The sequence below is a fragment of the Podarcis liolepis genome (genome assembly GCF_965112155.1).
Source record: "Podarcis liolepis genome assembly, chromosome: 6".
Taxonomy (NCBI): Eukaryota; Metazoa; Chordata; class Lepidosauria; order Squamata; family Lacertidae; genus Podarcis; species Podarcis liolepis.
In genome coordinates, this window is record NC_139559.1 from 41,688,869 (window position 1) to 41,705,221 (window position 16,353).

Below are 16,353 nucleotides of genomic sequence, written 5' to 3' on the forward strand. Positions count from 1 at the left end.
AGTTTTCCCTAAATGTTATTTTACAGCTGCGAAACTGTCGGAGACAGATCTCTCTCTTTAAATACTTTTGACTTTGAAAGTGCAGGGAGTGAAGAGAATACATACTGCATTCCATAAATACTGTATATTACCGGGGGGGGGGGGACTTCTACCTTCTACGATGACCCATGCCTTCTCAACTGACCAAGCTGAAGCTTCCTTATTTGTACTGCATCGACAGATTACAGACCATCACACCAGGGGCTTAATCTACGGGTAAATATTCATAGTTTATTAAGCTTCAGGGAAAGCATGAAGCTGTTTAAGGCATATATGGAAGAACAGTGTCACAACAGAATCTGTATCTGAGGAAAACAGGTTTGCTGCGTGTTAGCAAGTTAGCTTGAGTGCCTTTGATGTGTAACTAACAAGATAGGGTGAGCTCCATGCTGCTGCTTATTTAAGTACTGGAAAAAGCCTCTTTTAGGCTAATTGAGGCCCCTGCATGTGTCAGAGTGGCTTTTACCTTGAAAGCCCAAAAAAATTGTAACCCTGACTGATATGCAAATGATAGGAACAATGGAAAGATGAATCAGGGTGGATTCTGAGTGCCTTTGTACTTTTGCATCAAACATATAGGGAATGGAAATCCCTGAACTTTTCACAGAAGAGGCTGGCGGGTTTAATGCCAGGCTAGTTTATTCTTAGTAGGCACCATTCTTTTTTGGTTAGTGGTAGGAAAGCATAGACCGGTTGCTCTTCCCTGGTCACCCTTCCTCCCTTTCCTGCTACGTGCATGTTCACGGAGTGGCTATTAACACCACGTGTGAACATAGGGAGGAATGACTACTTTCAGCAAGAATGGACAACAACCCCCACCCCCAATAATTTATCCAGGAAAACAATAACCCAATTATGTTTTCCTACCCTGGATTAGCAGAAAGATGCAACTGTTTCCATTAAACTCTTTCTTTGGAGAAAGATGCTAAATAGCATGGGCAGAGGGATGAAAACCTTGCCTCGGCGGTACCTGCATCAGAACCAATACTTGTATAGCACTAACTGAGATCACAGACAGTTTGGGTCAATGCAACAAGTACCCCCCCCCTTCCCCATGCGTATAGCTTCCACACTGAAGCCCAATATAGTACCGTTTCTTCTTATAGGAAGGAATATCCTACACCTTGCTTGGTGAGGATTATTAAGCCAGAGCCTGGCTGCAATGATCTCCGACAGAAATAAATTGCCATCAAGGTTCCTGTTTATAAAACAGCCTCGTTTTTACCAGTAGCCGATTCCGCAATGTGGTTTCATGCTGCTTTTACCGGGGGATTATACTCTCATCTCCACCCCTCTCACTCCAGATTTCCCCCATGTTTGGGCATTTCTTTTTCTGAGAATAACTTTGAAGCCTTTTAAAAAACACAACAACCAAAAGAAAAATAAAAGAAAAATCAGCTGTGTACATTATTAATGAAAGGAGTTGCATTATCTCACAAATTAGACATAGGGGGTATAGAGGGGTGTTTATTTCAGCTCGAGTTCTGAAGCCTGGGGTGTAGAATCTGTGCATCCTGCTCTTCTACTGGTCTCTTGTGGGTCAGCTCAGATTTCAGCTGCAGTAAGATTGCTTCGGCAGCCGGTGCATCTATGCCATTTGCTTTGTTTGCGAAAGAGATGATGGCCCTGGTGACCACCTGGCCGGGTTTTTGTTTGCTCTCTGTGGTCCTACCCTAGTTGCTTTCTGTTGATGGTGACTTTGCCGACCCACACGGGCTATAAGTCTTCTTGCTGCTGCTGCTGCTGTTGTTTCAGTGTATTGCGTTATGCCAAGGAATAGATAGCATTAACTGGTGATGTGGCTTCTGAACTCTCATTGCCTTCTGTCTCGTCTTTGTCCTTCTTGACTGTGTACTGGCCAATAAAGGAGCCGTCCTCATTGAACTGCCCTTCGCCTCCTTCGCCATAGTCCACCAAGCTGTCGTCACTTTCTTGTTGCTTTATCGTGCCATCTAAAGAGGTCTGACTGCCCTGCAGCGGCTTGTTGTCTTCATCACTAGCATCAAAAGGAAAAGAAGTGCCATCAGTAGTGGGAAGGAATGGCTTTAAAGGGACAGGATCACAGTAAACATATGAAACTGGTTTCGTCCAGGCGGTTGTACTTCAGAAGGCAAGCACAGTGCAGGAAGAGCTGGGAAACACGGCTCCAAGCAGCTTTTTGCAAATTACCGATGAAATATTTGCCAGTGCAAAGCTATTCAGGTGCAAAGGACAGTATTTTCCCAATAACCTAAATAAATCAGGAGGGAGTCTCTTCTTCAAAGGACTGTGATGGTGGAAGCCTGACCACAACTACAAAGTGAATAAACCATGTAGGAACTCTGAGCTTTCCAGTTGTATTAAGCCACAGTCCCATCAAAATCTAGTTTCTTGTAGTAAACAAAGTTTTCTGGTACACTAAAAGCTTAACAAATTTGTTATGGCATAACCTTTCAAGGACTGTAGTCCACTTAAATAAGTTACATGAAGTGTTATCCTGATTGCAGGCATGCGTTGTATATAACACACACATGGTGGGGGGAGGAGACTGTGAACAGTAAGAGAAGGAAATGAAATGCAGAAAAGTACAGGTGGTGATAATTATGTATTTAACAGTAATTATCACAAAATTATCCACCATTCACAAAGTATGATTGAGTTGGTAACACACCCATCCTGTCACCGATAAGCTAAATAACACATGTGTGATGAAAAATCCATTGTACCCATTTAATCCACAAATTATAGCACTGAACTCCTGATTTATTGTGATTCAGTGGTTTTTATGGTTAGTTATAGAATGTTCTAGGGTCCCAAGCACAATGGACTTTTAAGAATTACACTACATATTAATTGGCTTACCAATGACAGCATGGCAACTCAACTGGTTTCTGTGAGGCTGCTGTTAAGTAAATAATATTTACGTCTGGGTTTTTTTCTGCATTTCATTTCCTTCTGATCTCACTGTTTATATCCCCGCCCCACTCCATGCGTATCTTAGATTAAGACTTTGTGCATCTGATGAAGTGGGCTGTATTCCATGAAACTTATGCTGTAATAAATATGTTAATGTTTAAGGTACCACAAATCTCTTCAAAGAGACTCTAGGTTGGCAAGAGTTGTGTTGAGGACCAGCCATTTAGAAGGCAGCTGAGTGGCTCTAATTCAATACAAATTGGGCGTAATATATTTAAGTGCCATTTTGGCTATTTTTAATTTACTCTTAACTATGCAGCTTTTGAAAATGATGCAGAGACACTTTTAAAAATGGCACTTCTACACTTAGCAGGGGAGTTCCATGCCCTTTTCGTAAGGGGAATTTCTGGCCTGCAAATATGCATATTTTATTACGTTACAGAAAGTCCCACAAATAGTACTAGTTTCTGCTTTTGCAGTCTTGTTGTTAGCCCCAAGATGTTGGGGACTCAAGAACAAACTTCTGCAGAATTCATGAGGCTGGCTTAACAATACTGGAGCTTTAAAAAAAAAGGCCCAGATAACATCATAGAGAAAACGGTCCTATCACTGGTTGCTAGCCATAATGAACCTTCTATGTTTAGAGGCAGAACCTCTCTACCCAATGCAGAAAAAGAATCAGGGGACATTTATCTCCATTATGGCCTACTTGCATGCTTGCCAGGGAGGTGTGTGGCTAGTCAGTGTTAAACAAAATATTGTGCTGGAGCCGTTGGGACATTCTAAAAGAGATGTTTGTATACCCACATGTGCAGGAATTCATGTATTGGGCTCTGCCAAGAACAAAAGATTTAACTGCCAGGAACAGGAGACTCTGCAGATCAATGGGGGACTGTTTTAGGGATCTGACATCTTCATCATCTGCCAACCTGAGTCCATCTGTACCTCCCTCTGCCCCTTCCCCTTGAAGGGAAGAGTCTGGACTCTGGATCATGTCATCAAATGCCATAGAAGAGACAGCTATGTATATCCCCATATATACCTATTGTAACTGTACCATCATGTGCATTTCAACTGTAAATTGTTTTGGGAGCCAATCCTGACTCAAAAGAAGGGTGTATAATAAAAAAATAAATACCCAATTCATTGTCATATCTATGAGGCTCAACTTTTTATCCTAACACAAAGAAAGATCATTTAAGGTTTTGTGTTGCAGTTTTGTTTTGCCATAAGAATCATCTGGTTTTGCCATAAGAATTATCTGGTTAGACAAAACATGTAGCCCACCATTCTGCCAGACAGTGGCTACAACAAGCATAAATAACAGAACAAGTGGTGTCATCATTCCTCCTGATCTTGCAAAACTGTCTAACAGAAGGTAGCCTGTGATAGCTCTCTAGGGCAGGCATAGGCAAACTTGGCCCTCCAGATGTTTTGGGACTACAACTCCCATCAGTATAAGGCAATATAAGGAGGCAAAAAACAAGAATGAGAGACCCAGGGCTCTTCATCTAAAATCTTCATTTTTCAAACCAAAAGAGTATGCAGATAAAATATATCCTGCACCATAATGTCCCCTTTGAGTTGCCCTCCCCCACGCCCACCCCATTCCCAATATACCAGGCCAATGAAGTTTCTAAGATATCCCCGGCTGGTTTTGACCTTCTAAAGGCTACAGTCCAGAGAACTATACAGATAATTCTGTGGGCCCAGTGGGGCTTTTGAGTTCCTTCCTCGCTCCCCTCTCTTTAAAGAGCACTCCCTCACACAACAAGCCAAGTGGCTTCGCAGAGGGCTGCTGCTGAAAGGCAAAATGTCAAAAAATTCTCTTGCACCTTATTTAACCTAGCTCTCTGGATTGTAGGCCAAAGAAGACTGTTAACTTGGTTGTCTTGTTAGTGTGTTAGGTATATACAACTTTTAACACACAAACAACAGTTTACTTATTTTGTTAAATGGAAATATTGCAGCTTATTTAAAGTATTAAGGGAAGCCTGACTCAGCCTGGTTCAGGAGCATCGTGGTCAAGAGTTGCATATGTCAGAATGAATATTTTCTGTGTATAAGATTTCTAGGGAATCTTCACTCTGAACTAATGCAAGGCCTCTGGTAGCTGCTGACTTTTTCTTCACCATGTTTCCGTTGTTTTACTGCCTAGCATGTGAAATCAGGCATTATCTTGCTTTTCAAACCTCAGAGGCACATAATACAAGTAGCTTACCTGAGTATATGGGGGCTACTCAAATCTGCAGCCCAGAAGACCCCTTTTCTTGTGACTAATCTCCCTTTGAGTGCTGAACTAACCAATGGCTGTCATTGCCACAGCTGAATTAGTCACAGAAAAAGGAATGAAGCTGAGGCCACCCTAACTCAATTGGTTGTGCGTCAGCTCCAAATACGCAGGCAGAATGCAACTCATTGGACACACGGTGCCCGAAATTTCAAGGGAAGGAATAGTAAGTGAAACTTTAATGGTGTTAGATGAAGGTTGGTGGTGGAGAGGCAGGGAAAGGTGGTAGAGAATAAGGTGTGTTTCAGTGATGGAACTGCTGAAAGAAAAAGCTGTGTGCCAGACTTTGGGGCAGTCCACAGTCCTACCTTTCAAGAGACCTTCATGGTCCATGTAGAAAGACAAGGTGAAAAGGAGAAGAAAGAATGGGAATAAAACAGAGAGAGAAGCAGAAAGAGCCTGATCAGAGAGCAACATGATGAAGTATGCATTTCAGGGGGAAGTGCTGGGAAGAAAAATCCACCTATCCCCCCCACCCCCCAAAGGAGCTAGCCACTTTATTGTTTTGCATACGAAATAAATTAAAAATAAATAAATAAACCTGTTGTGCATCCACACCAAAATATGTATCTAATGGATTCCAAAAGCAAGTAATTTGCAAATAAATGAGATGTGCCCTCAAATCTGAGGCAGGGAGGGAGGGAGCACTAGTAGGGCAGAAGATACAACCCCACATGGCTTCATTAAATGTGGTCCTGAAAGGCAGCTGAGCAGCCACTAGCCTGTGGTCTGTCATGCTGTTCCAATGACGTAATGTGTTACAAGCCCCTCTCAGAAAAGGCTGCCTTCAGGAAAGAAAGGAGCATGGTATTCGCTTGACCTTGGTGGGAATCAGGCAGCTCTGCATATGAAGGGAGGGGGTGCTTCTAAGTTACATTTCCACTGTGCGGCGATTGTACCGGATGAGCAGATGGCAAGTGTCTTTTGGGAGGCAGGTATATATTGTGGTTTCCAAATGAGTGGACTGGAGGGGAAGGCACTCTTATTCCATATATTACAAAGGACACACAAGAGATTTGCCTATGCGTAGTGGTGGGGGTGGGGAGTGAGTGAAACAGGAAAGAAACGCATTATGAAATGCATCTGCTCCTTTCTTGGTGGCTGTGTTCAATGACCTCTGGGGCCCTGGAAGAATACGGAATTGATTAAGGCTCTATCAAGATAGGAATTCTGACTGTCATGTAGTAGACACTGCCGATGTCAGAAAACTGGCCTAATATAGACCCACTTCCAAGTATCATGAAATTGCTATCTGGGTTCACATGAACCCACTTGCCAGCAGTCTGGGCTGTATGCAAGTGCTCCTAGTTTTTAACAGGCATTTGCCAATTCCTTGTACTCGCTATTGCTATATTTTACACAGGGACCTTTAGCTGGGGATGCGTTGAAATCACCACTGCAACTGCAAATGTAACGTTAGTAGAAAGCCCAGTAACGTTACCTGAAAATATATGGGGAGCAGGAAGGAGCAGCTTGGATGGGACCAGCAGGTCTGAAGTTTTAAAATTCTAGTTCTGATTTGCTTCTCTCTCTCTCTCAACCAAATCAGTTGGCCTAGTAAGGCATGGTTACTGGAACAGAATGCTATTTAAGGACATGGGCTTCCAAACTTCTTAGCTTACAAGGAGACCATTATTCTGGCAGCAAAGTAGAAAGAAGTGACAGTACCTCTTTAATTACAGTCTGCAGTGATTGGAATGCAGTGTGCACAGGGCACTAAGGATGTGAAGGGCATGATGAAAGCATATTAGACATGCTTCTATGAAGGTAGGAAGAGAACCAATAAAGAAAGCATGTCAGCACATATCCTGTCCACCTTTCAAGCGCTAATAGTAACTTTTCCCCCGGACTGCTCGATTCCTTGTGAATTTTAAGCAGCTAACCACTTTGCTTCTGACTCCTTATGGGATGTGTCACTTTTCTAACACCCTGCATTAACACTCTGGTTAATTGTAAAAAGAAGAAGAAGAAACCTGTGATTTTTATCTAGGGGGGATGGGGACGACAGTTGTTAAAGCATTGTGCCTTCAAAAGTGCCCAGCTTGCACATCATGAGTAATCACAGTTAATGGTTCACTGTGAATGCAAATATCACTCCTCTCCTCTAGACGAGGGATGGGATATTGGATCCAGACTGCAGGCCGGCTCTTTATCTTCCCCACTCCCCATGGGCAAGGTTTAACAGGTAGATGAGGTCATGCAGTGCGTGCTGCATAGAAGCCTCTACCGTCAGCTGATGGAACTTCAAAGTACCATACATGACTCTCTGTAAGCACTAACGACCAGCTGATTGTAAGGGCTTCAAAGTGTCACACACAGCGTCACAAATGTTGGGGCTTATTATGAGCCTCACTAGGCACTATGCACAGGGTTTTTCAGGTCTTGCTGACTGGAAGTGTCGACAAAGCTGTTTTTGGCCCAGCAATGTCTTTACCTGCTCCACACCTGGTGCCATTTATGACTTCTGGTGAAGGGCAGCGAGGTATGGCTTGGTCAAAACAACCTTGCAGGTAAAATGAGGTTTCCCACCGCTGCTCTTGACAGCGGGAGCAACAAGCGACGATCTCTGTCTCAGCATTATGCCTGACTGGGAACTGTAGTTTGCTATGCTGAAACAAAACATGGTTGGTAAGACAAATCTTGGCTCAACACCCTGTTTGGAAACAAACCACAATCCCTACTTCAGACATAACCTTAATACCTGGGTATTAAGGTTTGTTACGCCTGCTGGCTACAAGGGACGAGTGAAACGGAAGCCTTCTGTGCATTTGATGGTTTAATGGATTACTGTGATGTGCAAATTCTGCCAATGTGTGTGCATGAGGAGCTTAATATCAAAGCTATGGCATGTAACACAGTGACTGCTTCTGCAAAATGAGCATTCAGTTATAAAATCTAAGTTTTTGATGGGTTACTTCATTCATTCGTACTGTGCTGTTTTCTCCTGTCGCCATATTATAATAGTAATTGTCTCTTTATTTTCAATTTGTGCGTTAAGAAATTTTCTTTCAGATTTATGCAGAATTCCAGACTAAACTTTTATTCTCACAATGGTTTTCTTGGACAAGAATTGGTGATGCTCAAATTCTCCTGATATGCTTCATCAACACACATTCATTTATTCAATAAAGTAAGTAATGCCTGATAGGACAGTCAATTAACTAGTGTTAATCATAGTTTTTCTTCTAGGTTCATTAGCTTGGAGAGTTCATAATCATCAATATGGTTTGGAATAATAAACTCACTAAGAGAACTTTAGAATAGAGGGCATGGGTTGGAAACCAACCCACTATTTACATGAACAAGACAGTGCTTAAAGTTTCATGGGGTGACAAATTGGAGTGTATCCTCTAAATGTCTAGTTATGTTTGCAAATGATCAGCCTTCAAATAATCCCTTCATTTTAGATTTGCTTATATGGTTTTATGCTGCAAGATGTATGCATGGTACTTCTTTCAAAGTTCTGCAAGGAACCGTTCAAGCAGCTTGTTATTCATGACACCAGTTCTTGCTCTTCATCATTTCAAATCAAGCACTTTTGTATTTCTTTCAAATAATTCTGGAAACTCTGGAGGATTTCGTGGGAGCTCAGTTCAAAATTAACTATATCTGAGCAGAGGGTCTTACCATTAGGGAGGGTGAACCAGCCACCTCAGGCAGTAAATTTGGGGTGTCATGAAAGGGCAACAAAGTGTTCATTATTTAGTTTGTTATTATTGTATCTTTACTGCCAGGAAGCAGGGAGAATTGCTTGTGGGGTTTTTAGGTGCCAAAATAACTTGGCTGGCCTCACGAACTATACACCTTGACTTGATGGTGGTACACCATTTGCTGTTCCGCCTCAGGCAGCAAAAGGTGTTGGGCTGGCTGAATCTGAGTGAATCATCCTGTTTGCTTAAAAGCACTAAGCAAGCAGAGATGTACAAAGAGCACGTTTGCTCTAAGTCACATAGATTAACAAAATGCTAGCAGTGTTACCTGTTTCAGTGCCTTGGAAGCAAGGGGGAAACAAATGTAAAACTTGAACGCAGGACCCATCTGTGAACAGCCAAAGAAAACACCTTGCTTTGGGAAGCTGAGATAAAAAGTGGCTGATGTCCTTAAAAGGTTGCCTTTGAGTTTCATAGAGGGGTGATTGTAGTGGCACATGGCCCCCACTACAACAGTCAAGAGAGGTGGGTTTGCTAGGTTATATAGAGACGATCAACAACATGAGATTGTCTGAGATCCTATAGAAAAGGATGGAATATGGAGCCCATAACAGGCTTTTGGAGAAAATGTGTTTATTTTTCTCTAGATACAATCTGAGCAAGGTTGGGTTAACCTGTTTCTGGGCAGTGAATGCACAAGCGTGAGGAGGGTAAGTTGATGAAAAACCCTGAAGATGCCTCTCTGAATAATCTGGTGTGTGAGAGAGACCAAACACATTGCTTCCATCTCTCCCATAGCATCTAGCTTTCTATCTGCTGTGGTGATGCTAATGAGCATTCTATTATCTTTCTTGATCCATCATGTAGTGCAAATTTCCTGGGACTGTACCATTTCAGACTACACATGAAGCACTGCACATCTGAATGCCCATGTCCCCACTATCTGCACATACAATACTAGCACAAACATAAGCTAGGATCTCTATTCCTCATGTGCTAAGTTTCCCGAGAAATTTTGATGTGAGTAAAAAAACATCTTTTATCTGCAGCCTGAAATGGTACAGATATAGGAATAGTATACCATGCAAGTTATCTGCATGTGGAGATCAACACCTTTTTCTTTTGCAGAAATCTTTGAGACATAATGGGAGAACAAAGGGTGGTAGAAAATGCACATTTATGGGAATGTGATATCTTGATGACTATTGAACCGACAAAGTTGCTCTTTGTAATAGGTGGGGTAGAGGGAAGAAAACAAATGCGTGTCACACATGCCAAGCAGGAAACATACCTGTAATCAAATGACCCATTATCTACCTTCTGGTCATCAGGGTCCAGGGGTACATCTTTATTTTCTCGCACTGTGAATACATATGCAAATAAAAAGAAGAAGCAGACATCTTACTTTCATGTATTCAAGGCTGCAGTCCTAAACACACTTACGGGACATGCTTCTGACTTGAGTGGGGACGGGTGAGGAATCCACCAAACTCCGATTCCAAAGCAGACTCTCACATTTTGATCTGGGCAAATCATGATTTCAGAATGAGGGCTGTGGGCCTGCTTCTGCTCTTTTGAAAGTGTTTCCTGATCTTTAAACTTGTAAAAATGGTTAATCCAGCCACCCTTGGCCCGAGCAGCTAGTGCTTTGAATGCAATAGAATGCAAGTCCCTCTGGGAGTGATGGGATTTGATGAAGCTCCATCATTCTCATGAAGAAATGTATGGGAAAAAACACTGCTGCCCCCAGAATTCACATGGACCCTTCACCTCTCTCAAACATTTTTTTTAATACCTTGCTGTTTGTGCATGGATATTTCATGTTTTTCTTTTTAAAAATATACACTGAAATGGGATAGGTTCAGATGCAGAACTGGTTCAGATGTTCATGTGTGCATCCATGCCTAGGTCTGAGAAAACCTGTTTAGGATTGTGCTGCTAGCCTCCCAGCCTCTGACGTCTTGTAGGTGGTCAGGAATTTAGACTGAAAATGGATGAGAAGGATCTGAAGAAATAACTGACATTGAGGTGGTTTTGCTGTTGGCAAATGTTATGTGCAAAGTCATTTTTGATCACTTCCATGCTTTTAATCTCCAAAATATAATACACATAAATCCCAGGCTGAGCAAGATTCTGATTCAAGTTCTCTTTCAAATCTTGTCTCCTGCCATTGAAGTAATCATTATTATTTCCTGCATCACAAATGCCTGGCTCAAAACTGTCACGCTAGTTGCATGCTGAACAGAGCGCAACAAATAAATTGATGTTGCTATATTGTGAATAGTAAGGGGAGCATTTCCTGTGCATATGGTGTTTAGAATTGTTGGGAAATTGTCCCATGAGCTTAAAGCAAGACAAAATACAAGCTGATGTGCCTTATTTTTAGAACTGCTGCTCTAGTATTATTTGGATGCAGTCCTGAAAAAGCCGACATTTGCCGACTACTATATGCAGTGTGATATCCGGTAAATAATAAAACAGAAGAAAATAGTAGTAAAAGATTATGGCTTGGAAGTGTTTCCTAAACCACAGCTATTGTAACGTACAAAGAATATTTCTTGGACTCTTAATATGACCATACTCATCTTAACTGCATACCCTTGGGGCTAACTGAATACTCTTAACTGTGTTTTATAGAGATATTTAGCACTCTGCTATCTTACTTTGAAACAAGGATCTCTAGACAGACCAAGTCATTTTGCAACAAGTGTGCATGTGTGTATGTGCACACGCGCGCACACACACACAAATTCTGGTTTGCCCTTAATTGACTAGAATGTGGGATTGCTCCCTAAATACAGTGGCCAGATACACCAGACAACTTGGATTACAAGCCAACATGGCAAGCTTTTCAGTGCCATATGAGAACCTTCTTATTTATGCCAAGGCATTTTGGATTGTGTGGATGGCTTTTGGAACTGTATTCTATTCTTGCTTTTAGCTTCTTGAGTTTTTGTTCTCTCATCTGCGTCTTATCAAACTTATTTGTTGGTTTTAAATTGTATTTATACGTTGTGTGAATGAATTCTATTCACACTTTCGTACAGCACCTTGGAATCTTTTTGAGGAACAGTGGTTAAGACATCTTTGAAATAAATTAAAAGCAACCAGTTTACTTCATCCCAATATCACATAGACCCTTTCTACTGGTGAATGTATTCTTAAATTACCACACTTCCTTTATGCTTAAAGAGACCCGTGAAAAAGTAAATAATTTTTGCAAGGGACAGTGGGACAAGTGAAAGAAACACAAGTATATCTATTACCTGAAAAATGTGAGTACATTTCAAATACCTCTTCCAGCAAATAAAAAAAGGGGGGAAGGGATTTATATCCTATTATGTGATTGCCTCTCACCTCCAGAGACAGCATAGTCAAAATCTGTATGGTACTTCTCCCCCCCCCCCCCCCGCCTATGGTTAATAGTTCAGGTGGGATGGGGGTCAGGGGTCAGTGCAATTGTGATATAGAAAACCGTGCAGGAAGAAAAGATTAAGAACTCCCTGTCCAATGCAGCTCCCTAATAAAAAACCCTCTTGCATATCTGCCCATAAATAATATGGTTTTTCTCTTTCTTTTAAGGAAACTGGTCACGGATGCCCCATGTTATGTCTCTTTTGGACCTTGCCATAATAAACAAACACTATGCCATGTATTTTAGGTAGGGCATTATTTCCTTTTGGACTAAGGAAACAGATAATTGTTTCTGTTGTTTCTGTTGTCATTCTTGTCACGCACTGCAGCTGGATGTTAGAAGCCGCCTGCCACAATCCTTATGTGTACTTAAGGGTCTAGCACAAACCCTTCTTGCACACAAGACCTTACCAGATCTTGGGAGAGAACACAGTGGTCATCGCACAACCATAGTATGCAGTCCAAGCAGGTTCTGGAGAAAGTCCTTTTGCAAATACAGAAGACACTTATTGTAGTGAGGTCAAATCCCAACAAAAGTCATGGGATGATGCTTCACCTCCTACATAGCTGGAAGTCCTTTTGGGTTGCCTTTAATTCTTTTCAGTGCCACAGCTGCTAAAAAATGGTAGGACTAAATCCTTCGAGTGGGAAGTCTATGATCAGTACTGTTTTTCTAGAAAAAGAGGTGCTAGAACTCACCATGAACATCTCCCTTGTTCTGTTATAATGGCAATGGCACCACGTGAGAGATGCAGAACTGAGTTCCAATGAGTTCCGGCAGAAAAAAGCACTGGATGATTAAGATCAGACCATCTATCTAGATTTGGGAATGAATACTTCAAACCCAACAACAATGCTACACTAGTTGATAGCTATTTCTCTTACCTGGATATTTCCCTCCTCTGCTTCTCTTAATGAAGCAAACTATCAGCAAAATCAGGACCAGGAGAGCGATGGCACACATCAGTCCAATAAACCAGCCCTGAGTTGCAATGTCCCCTTGGTTCTTGTTATAGGCTAGTAGGAGAAGTTGAAAGAAAAAAACGTTAAGAAGAAATACAATTGATCCACATAGTGCTGAAAAATGAAAATAGCAAGCAAAAGCTATTAGATGCTTCCTGTCCCACCCATTCCCAAGCTTCACATTTGAGGACTGGTGTCTCTCAATGCCGGTCTTCCCAAATTGGCCTGGTTTGGTTGCCACATGAAACCACAGTTAAAATAGAATTATGGTTAATGTAAAAGAGCAGTATGCTAGTACATGCTGCTCTAAAGTGCCTGTTGTGACTGGGGAGGAAGCAAATCAAAGGGTGGTTTTGTATATTATATGCGAACCAGCAGTTGTGATTTGTTTCTCTCCAAACCAAGTATGGAAGCTAAGGTTTGTTCTTTGCTTAATAATAATAATAATAATAATAATAATAATAATAATAATATTTATATCCCGCCCATCTGGTTGGGTTTCCCCAGCCACTCTGGGCGGCTCCCAACAGAGGACTAAAAACAGAATAAAACTAAAAACTTCCCTAAACAGGGCTGCCTTCAGATGTTTTCTAAAAGTCAGGTAGTTGTTTATTTCCTTGACCTCTGATGGGAGGGCGTTCCACAGGGAGGGCGCCACTACCAAGAAGGCCCCCTGCCTGGTTCTGCTCATGTGCTGCATTCACATTGCAGTTTATTCTGTCCCCCTGTTTTCCTAACTGTTTATTTCCACATCACATTTGAGCTTTTACACCACATAAAAGCTACTTCCAGAAATACACTAGAATATAGTGCAAGTTTAGTGCTTATTTTCATGTTATTTGCAAATGAATTTTTTTTGTAAACAAACAACATAGAAATGAGTGCTAAAGTTGTGCTATATTCTGATATATTTGTGGAAGTGGCTTTATGTAACATGAAAGCTCAAATATAATGTGGAAATGATCAGTTAGGGAGATACTGAGAAAATGGAATAAACTGTCATGTGACTGCAGCTATGGTTTCTTTGGGGGAAACAAACCATAAGCACTGGTTCACATAGAAGACAAAGGCAGCCTCTGGTTTGTTTCCTCCTTGACACACCAAAGGAAGAGTGCAATAGGGACTTTGGAGCAGTATGCTCCAGCACACTGCTCATTCACATAAAGCACTTAATTTTAACTATGGTTTAACATGTACAAACCAGGTCATTATCTTTCTCTCTGTGTGGGGATTTTTCAGATTTGAGACATCATATCGGGCCTTTCTATTTTTCCAAACACATCACAGCCCAAGTTCTAACAGTGACAATTCAGATCCAAGGGTAGCAGTGAAGGCAAAGGATAACACAGGTGGGTACAGGAGACTTGGGCAAAGAAATAAATATATGGTATTGCCTAACAAAGGAGGGTTATATAAAATGGGTGGGGGGAGCAGAAGAAGCTGGGTAACAGATTTGATTCATGGTAATGGGAAATATTGTAGGTGGTACCTCAAAAGAGGATGCAACGTTCTCCAAGGAACAACCAAGGATTCATATTTATCTGGTACATAGCTAGAACAAACAAGTACAAAAGGCTTCCTAACACATTATTCAATGTCCTGAAAACCACAGAGAACATGAGAGACTGAGGCTTGCCCGGGCTTGTCCCAGCTTGTGTACAATGCATTAAGTAATGGTTTATAGCATGATGTGTTTTTGCAAAACATCACAAAGTTTTCCCACGGAAAGTGGCAGGACTAAAAAAACAAAATAAAACCCTCTCAGAGCCCTGATTAGAAAGCATGGGACAAATGGAAGAAATCATGGGATGAGCCCTAAGTCATGCTCATTAATTTCAATGAGTTTACTCTGAGTAAGACTTAGTTGAATACCACCCAAAGCTTGAAGCTTATGTGACTTACCAACTATGATGGTAGTATATTTCTTCTACCGGTAAATTATTTTGCGAAAAAGGAAAACATACACATCTAACTGACCTAATTATTATAATATTGCACACAACCCAGTACTCCGTTGGATTTTAAGCAAGTGCTATTAGTGACATATGACAAGTGAAACAGAGTCAAGTCTTAAATGAGCAGCAATTCATTGAAGTCAATTCCTAGCTTATATAGCACTTTATTTTCTTGGGCCAAGTTCATCCTGAATCACTAAAACATAGACATTTGAAAGTACCTAACTTGTGCATTTCAAACTTCGCAAAAAAGCAGAGCTCATCAAGACTGTATGCACACTTCATTATAGGAATGATTCACTCAGAGAAACTGTGAAAGGGTTTAATGGTTGGCTTCATGACTTTAAAATCAATGGTAATTTTTCCTCCTTGTGAATCAAACTGGAATTGCGCTATTAAACCATAACCTAATGGCTTTATCAGAACACCAGTAGGAAGTAACATGTATAAGCAGCTTTCAAGTTATTGACAATAAATTAAAAATATCCTGAATAGCACTAATGGAAGATTATCACAGCCACGCAGAGTTGAAGTTCTGCCAACAGCATAATGAAGATACACTCTATATTCGTAGCCAACAGACCTTTCTCAGACTCTCTCTGGGTCTTCTCACAATAAGTGCTCACTTCCGCAATACTTACTTACAACAAAAGTTTGATCACAGGAGGGCATGCAAATGTATTAGAGGACACCCTCTCTTTTAATTCCACCCAAATAAGTGGTTCCCCAGCCCCCCTAAAATCAGAATCAGGTTGTCTTCAAAGATGGGAATGAATTATAAAAAATGTGCATTTGGTGTCAGGATCTTTGGGGGTTCTGAGTCAGAGTCCCAAACTCACACAATACCATGGCCCACGAACATTTAGACCCCAGAGCCATCTTTCTTAGATATAATTAGGTAAAGTGTTTCATGCTGTAGTTTGGCCACAGATAGGGAGCACTGCAAAAAAAATTATGATGAGAGGCAGTGGATGGGAAGTCCAGGCAAGCCATAGGAGGACAGGCAGAACAGACTGCAGCCTTGCACTGCCCCCCCTCCACTGACTCCTTTGCTTGCCAGCCTCAGGGACCTCGCCCCTAGGATCCAGATCCCCAAGCCAGCTAGTCCTGTGCTAGCAACCTTCCTCCTCCTTGGCCAGCCTCAAAA

At 41.5% G+C, this 16,353-nt stretch overlaps 1 protein-coding gene across 22 annotated transcripts in view; it reads right to left on the minus strand.

Moving 5' to 3' along the window:
- Positions 1-250: 250 nt before the first annotated feature.
- NFASC (neurofascin) overlaps positions 251-16,353 on the minus strand; it is a 176,394-nt gene continuing 160,291 nt past the window's right edge. For 19 of the 22 annotated variants that reach the window (XR_014527469.1, XM_083508758.1, XM_083508770.1 and 16 more), the window contains 3 exons: positions 13,174-13,305; positions 10,166-10,235; positions 251-2,035 (listed from right to left, as the gene is read on the minus strand). Coding sequence is in view for 18 of the 22 variants with exons in the window: in XM_083508758.1 (XP_083364884.1) it covers positions 1,804-2,035; positions 10,166-10,235; positions 13,174-13,305 (434 nt within the window). In the remaining 4 variants the exon portion in view is untranslated. Of the gene's footprint in view, positions 2,036-10,160; positions 10,236-13,173; positions 13,306-16,353 lie in introns of those variants that run through there. The other 3 variants (XR_014527470.1, XM_083508762.1, XM_083508763.1) reach the window with 3 other exon arrangements.